General features: G+C 36.4%; 1 protein-coding gene across 2 annotated transcripts; it reads right to left on the bottom strand.

Moving 5' to 3' along the window:
• Positions 1 to 384: 384 nt before the first annotated feature.
• On the bottom strand, positions 385 to 4,776 carry LOC149163525 (UDP-galactose/UDP-glucose transporter 3-like). Of its 2 annotated transcripts, XM_089431763.1 has the most exons (8): positions 4,554 to 4,776; positions 3,518 to 3,615; positions 3,248 to 3,378; positions 2,046 to 2,076; positions 1,491 to 1,594; positions 1,276 to 1,397; positions 777 to 1,184; positions 385 to 621 (listed from the first exon to the last, which is right to left on the bottom strand). In XM_089431763.1, the coding sequence occupies exons 1-7, from the start codon at positions 4,655 to 4,657 to the stop codon at positions 788 to 790; spliced, it is 987 nt and encodes a 328-aa protein (XP_089287889.1). In that variant the 5' UTR covers positions 4,658 to 4,776; the 3' UTR covers positions 385 to 621; positions 777 to 787. The 2 variants fall into 2 exon arrangements, with proteins under 2 accessions (XP_089287889.1, XP_089287888.1); XM_089431762.1 differs by having other exon boundaries at positions 385 to 1,184.
• Between the last annotated feature and the right edge of the window lie 1,988 nt (positions 4,777 to 6,764).

Below are 6,764 nucleotides of genomic sequence, written 5' to 3'. Positions count from 1 at the left end.
AAGATGACGACAAAAATTCTTACTGGAAGAGGAGACATATTTACTTACCCCTTCATACCTCTCCTTGATCACTATATGACCTAAAATCATTTTACTTCATACCTCCGTTAGAATCATTACTTCATACCTCCTTAGAATCATGACTGTTTTCTCTACAAACACATTTCATGATTGGCACCATTGTTTGTCGATCTCGCCAATGTACCTTCGTGTTCATTTGCTCTAAGTCTCTTTCATATAGCAGCTATTTATAAATCCAGACTTTATCAATGGGCCATTATGATGGCAGATGTTAATCGATCTAACATTCCGTGTTTACCCACCCACAGGTTAGTGATGCTTTGCATGCAAACTACATTATACACTATACAAATATATGAAGCGCAACTATAAAAACTCTTTGTAAACTCTTAGTGAAGAGTTCCATTTCACTTAAGAAGTACCCTATCTCATTACATATGGGTTAGACCCACTTTTATCGGACTGCAATAAATCAAATATTAGTTGTTTGCATAGCTCAGAACTTAAGAGCTCGCCCAGAATCAATCTTATACTTCTCCTCTTATTCCAATGCATGGCAGCCTCACACGAGTGGAAAATTAGTCAGGTTTGCATCTCTTCCTGTAAATCAATGCAATTATTTTTCATTATACATCCTTTTCTGGAACAAGTATAGCAGGTAAACTTGAAATATGGCCATCCAAGATTCCACGGTCATGATTGCCTGAACATCCCATGAACAGGACATCCAAATCTCTACTCTGAAATTACCATACATCAATTTTGGTTAAAGAGCTTTGCTCCTGCGTTGTGTCCGTTTCCATTTCAAGTAGATTTGATATGCCAAGCCACCGAATACCATGAATACGCTAACCCATTGTCTATCTGACAGTGGGTTACCACTAAACAGTGATGATACCAGAATGCTAAAAAATTTGCGTACAGTAGTTATGGTGGTATTCGCCAAAGACCCAAACATGCTTATGGTCATAAAGATGAAATTCTGCCCAACTGCTCCACAAACGCAGAACCATAAAATATCCCAGGCAGCTTCTGGGTGCTGTTTGCAGAAATGCACTGCCTCAAAACCACCAGCACCTGGCAAGATAAACATATAGAGCGAGTACACACAACCCCAGAGATTCATCCCTAGCATGATGTCCCATCCACTTGTTTTAGGAAATCTGAAAACACACAAGAATTTTACAATTTCGAAGATCTCTCTCATACAAAAATTTAGTTCTATCAAAATATTAAATAAAGGGAAAGGATTACCTTTCTTTTATATTATCTTGAGTGGAGTTTGTGTATCCATCGAAGAGAAGATTGCCAAGGCAAAGACCATATCCCCATGGTGCATTTGGGTGTGCAAGCTTACTTACAGTCTTCGAACTACTCTGCAATTGTGCTCCAAATAAAGTGCAGTCTATCTCAGTACAATGTAGAATGTTGCACAAAAGAATGCACAGATGTCGAAATACATGCAATACCTTAGAGAGTGCAAATAAAGATACACCACTAGCAACAAGAGAAGTGCAGATGTATTCAGGCAAAGTATATTTGATGCCATAATACAATGCTCCAACCAGCATCACTGCCATGCCAACCATTGAAAGTTTGAATAGCCATTTACTAAGTTGTCTTTACAGTATATATCTGGTTAGATGGTTGTTGCTGTCAGATAAAATTTGCCGTGGTATGGGAATTCAGTTACGTTGCAAATGGATGACATAGTCTAGAGTTATATTTTCATAAATAATCCCAACCAACAATTATCGTCAAATGTATTGAATCATAGTGCAACTTTGTGAGAGCTCAAAGGCAAAACCTGTCAAAGTCAAAGATACATTTTTTCAAATATGCCTCTAATATATCCTTGTGACACAAGTTAATTTCCAATCATAATTTTTGTTTGCCTATCCAAACATTTCTTCCAACAGCTCATTGCTTATTAGAAGCTTGAACTACCAGTTGAAGAACAGATTCCCAGTTTCAAAATGTACACATAAAAACAAACTCGTTCACAACCAAACAGTAAATCATACCTGGAATCATTTTTGAGGATTTCGCCAAAACCTGCAACCACACAAGAGCATTTCAAATATTGAAAAAACCTGAAGCAGGAATTATCTCAAAATTCCACTTTGGCAATGATTATAAGAATTAAAACAGTTATATCACAAATGAAATTGCTTAATGATTCATCTTTAAATTGAATACCAGCATTAAACTAATATTCTCAAAAGAAAAAATTGGTTTTGACAACAGTGATTATAAATGATCACAGAAGATAGTTCGGAGAAAGGCTAAATTCTGCAATACGGTCAACTTACAACTGATATTTTATTATTTAGCTTTTGTTGCAATTACCTGAATACAAAAATTCATACAAACCGTTGTTTTATGCACCAGGAAGAATGTAAGAACGCAATCAGTGAAGCTTAACCGTTAGCAAGTGCAAAGAGTGTTTCAATACCAGTATGCAATAATAAGGAGTCATTGTAAGGGTATCTAAGAGGAAGGCTGCAAATGGAGACAAGTGGTTTTCATAGAGCTTGTTAGTCATTCATCCTGAGGTTTCGAAGGCTTCTGCTATTATGAAAGGAACTTTACTACACTTCCATAGCACCACGAAATTCTACTACTTTGGTAACTTCTAAAGAAAACCTTCGGTTGTCTAGGTTTCAATCAGGGACTATCAATTCTACATGTGCCATGGGAAACTGATGTCAATTGTGTCTAAGATTCTCTACAAAATTAAGACAAAATTAATAGAGGATTGAAAACACTATATTTGAATTTTGTGATAAATGTTTTGCCAGGATCAACATTTTTGTGTCCAAACAATTTATAAAGACATTCTGTTTAATGGGAAGAAAAATTAGAATATAAGGAAATATCATGGAAAAGGTCTTCGAATTAAAGATGTCCATATACGCATATATATTAATATATGCAGGAATAGAATTCAGAAACAATGGAAAGGACATAATGATCCAGAAAGACCGCAATTTGCTGCTACGGATTCTAAATCTAGGTGGACATACATCCAAATTCACTGACTTTTTGCAACATATCATCGTCATATCAAAAGCCCATTCTCCCTTTGACATCAATGACAAATTCTTCCAACACAATCAAAGACAACTAGTAGTTTAGTATCGTATAGACTGACTCAGTGATTTCAATAAAACAGGTTATCCATGACGATAAACAAATGAGAAAACTCTGAAATGTTTCAACATACCTGGGCAGGGTAACTGATGTACTTCAATGCTTGGAGACCTAATGCTGGTCCAATAGTATTTGTTAAACCAGGGCTCCAAAATTCCCACAGTGGAGCTGTGCCACTGCTTCTTGTGGACCAAAGTTTCGTCACTGTTCTCAAAGAAATTGACCCCCCAAATTAACATAGTTTCAGTTATTGGCTCCTTCAGCCAGTATTGCTATCTTTGATAAAACTGTAAAAGAAAATCTTACAGAAACTTCAAGCACCATGGCGAATCGGATAACTTACTTATGTATGACCAGACTAAGCAGACTACATTCTGTACAAAGCTCAGGAATGGTAGGTGTTGAAATCTCTGGCCATCGGGACCAAAACGTTTAGTGGATCTGTTCAGATAGAACAATTCAGATGGATCAGTAACATTTCTCCTTATTTAAATCGTTATCTAAACGAATAGTCCAAAAGAATCTTCATTATCTGTTCCCAAACCCTAAAATCTCTACAAAAGCTTAAATTTTCAGCACCCAACAGAGCTTCAGATCACACATGTTAGCAGCAACGCACATTTTTTTTCCTGCTGTAACATAATAACAAAGTCTCATAAAAAGGTCGCTTTGGAAGCATAAAAACTTTGCTCTGGTCGGAATTATAGCAATTAAAGCAAATATCATATGAACAGTTCTTATGTTTAAGGGCAAAGCTAGTACTGAAAGCTAGAATACTAAATTGATGTATGAGATCCCTAATTTAGAATACTAAATTGATGTATGAGATCCCTAATTTATAGGACCAGGAATCTACCTCCACACCTCTTGTTTATGTATGATACCGGTTGTTTATAGTACAAGGAATTCACCTCTACACAAATCAACCTTTACAAACAACAAATCAACCTCGAGAGAAGAAATTAAAGGGGTTGTACACTCCATATACAGGGCCAAACTAAACACCAAACTGACAAATTGATATATAAGACCCTGTTTGTAGAACCAGGATCCACCTCCGGATAGGTAATAAAGGAGTTGTACAATCCTAAACACCAACAGACACGAATTAATGAATTCGGCTAAAATTTTCAGATAGATTTCGTATAAAACTAACCTGCGTTCATCAATAGAGAGCCAATGCTAAATTAACATCGGATTGGAACATTCCGTAAAATTTACTGACCTCAAAGAAATTAGAAGTTCAAAACACACCTAGCCACACATCCACACAGGAAAAAAAAACATGTATACACAGACAAAAACAAAAGCACAGAAGAAAAAAACCAACCAAACAAACAAAAGCAACTGAAATGATCAAATGGAGTTTATTAACTTACAATGTTTCCTGCAAATATCCTTGATATATGTAAGCCCCAAAAATTCCTCCCACGCAAATCAGAAGCCATACAACGCGCTGAAATGCAATAACTTCCTTATCCATTTTTCAAAAATCCTTGAGTCCTCTTTCTTTGGGCCTCCAAATCGATCCTGCTGGAATTTCCAGGGAAGAAATGGCAATTGCAAACTTCCGCACATTGGGAAGATTCTTAAATATGCCTTGTTTGTGTTAACACATCGTCAATATTAATTGGTCGTATCACAGTCCTCTGCTTTCTGATTGGTTCAGACACGTGCATTGTTTTAATTTGTACAGGTGACTTAGTATAAAAAGGGCGTCGCGTGGCTTTGACTTAGCTATGACGCTAGTTTTGTAAATTTAAATATACTAATATTTAAATTCAGAAATTGAGAAGAATTATTGAAACATTAATTATTAAATTATAAAACCCAGACATAATAATAGGGTATTATTAGTGACATTGTCAAATGTTTTTAATTATAATTCTTTTTGTTATTTAAATCATATCTCGATTAATGAAATTGATTTAGTATCATAAGAAATTATAATGTGGTTAGATTGTATAGTTAGCTTAATTTTAAATTATAATTTTAATAAATTTATTAATTTAAAGTAAAATGGATGGAATAATATATTTATAAAATATATATATATATATATGAAATAATTAAATTATATTTAATAGAAAGGAATTAAAATTTAAATTCACTCACTTAGATAATAATAAAATTATAATTTTATAAATATTATAAAATCAAAATTTATATATGTATCTAGATATAATTGTTTTTTTCAGAGGGAAAATCAACATATGGCCGAAGCCCGCAGATAATTACATATGGCCGAAGCCAGCAGATGAGCAGAATTTTTGGCCGAAGCCAGCAAATGAGCAGAATTACGGCATAGCCGTCACAAATACACCATAGCGCGGGGCCTCAACCACCGCCGCAGGAATCGATCCTGGTTGGGGGGAGCGAAAGCCATCTGCCCCAGCCATCATGTCATGCACGTCACGTGCATAACTATATATAATTGTTATAATGAGCAAAAAGATATTTTCAAATGATTTTTTTGATGGTCTTGATAAGATAAGATAAGATAATTATATTTATGTCTAACTAATGACCATAAAGTAGGTTAAAGGGATTGTTGAGTACAATGATGTATATACAAAGCGGGAGAACCACGCGATCTCCTATAAAAGATACAATGCATGAAGTAAATCAACATCTAGCCCTAGCGGAGAAGATCTAGGAGCTAATAGGTATGAGGATCAGACCCATCTCTCCTAACATCCGAGGCTGAATGAATAATATTAAAGAAACTCAACAAATTTTGTTGGCTAGATGAAGAGCCGATGGCAAGTGCAGACTATCCACTAAATCGTTTCCTGGGGGGGTTCGCACGTTGTTGAATACTGGAGGACCTAGTCCGTCTCCCAGGAAAGGATTTGAGATGGATTTGTTGTTGAGATATCGTGTGGCAGGGTCAGGTCCCACAGATGCTCGTTGATCTGGAGTCTAGATATGTACTGGTATCTCAATCTCTTGGTGCCCCTATCTGAAGGTAGTACCCTGAAAAATGTCGTTATCCTCTGTGTGGGGTCTGGTCTAATGGGAGGCTAAAGAATATGTGATCGGAACCTGAGAGCCTCCTGCATATATAGGGCCAAACATCTCTGATTAGGATACCTGAAAAATTCGGCAAGGGTCCGAGAATCTTTAAACAAGCAATGAAACCTTCCTCTGATCTCGTAGTAGACATGGCATCCAAGAATGAAGTACACCTCGGTCTCCACTTCCTGTAAATGACATACATGGCAAAGTTTGTCTGGTTTATCCACCTGGTGGTCTGTCTTTACCCGAAGTTTATGAGAACCTACTCTGAACTAGCTAGAGGAATGTGAAGAGCATGCATCTAATGGTGAAACGTATACTGGGGTCGAACAATGAGCTCATCTCTCAACTCCAAGAAGTGCTCAGCATAGAAGGCCATATTTGGGCGCAACCCTCTCAAAGGATTGACCCAGGTGACCTCGATGAACTGCCTATAGATGTCCTCCCTGATGATCTTGTTTAGTTGTTGTCTAGTAGGTAAAAGGTGACTAGGAGCATCTAAGGAATATCAAAAAGAAGGGAGACGATCCAACTAAATTCCTAGTTACTCTAAGAGATTTGAATCTCCTGTA

The sequence above is a fragment of the Pinus tabuliformis genome, chromosome 5_1 (genome assembly GCF_031772625.1).
Source record: "Pinus tabuliformis cultivar Carrire ecotype Pingquan chromosome 5_1, CPIR1, whole genome shotgun sequence".
Lineage (NCBI taxonomy): Eukaryota > Viridiplantae > Streptophyta > Pinopsida > Pinales > Pinaceae > Pinus > Pinus tabuliformis.
This window is presented reverse-complemented; position numbering and strand designations above follow the sequence as displayed.

Bases quoted from the DNA above. Each gene is read 5' to 3' on its own strand.
- LOC149163525 (XM_089431762.1), bottom strand. From the start codon at position 4,657: ATGGATAAGGAAGTTATTGCATTTCAGCGCGTTGTATGGCTTCTGATT. The intron at 3,616-4,553 runs GTAAGTTAATAA...CTATCTGAACAG, and splicing joins GGATATTTGCAGGAAACATT to ATCCACTAAACGTTTTGGTC. The intron at 1,595-2,045 runs GTATGATTTACT...TTGGCATGGCAG, and splicing joins ATCCTCAAAAATGATTCCAG to TGATGCTGGTTGGAGCATTG.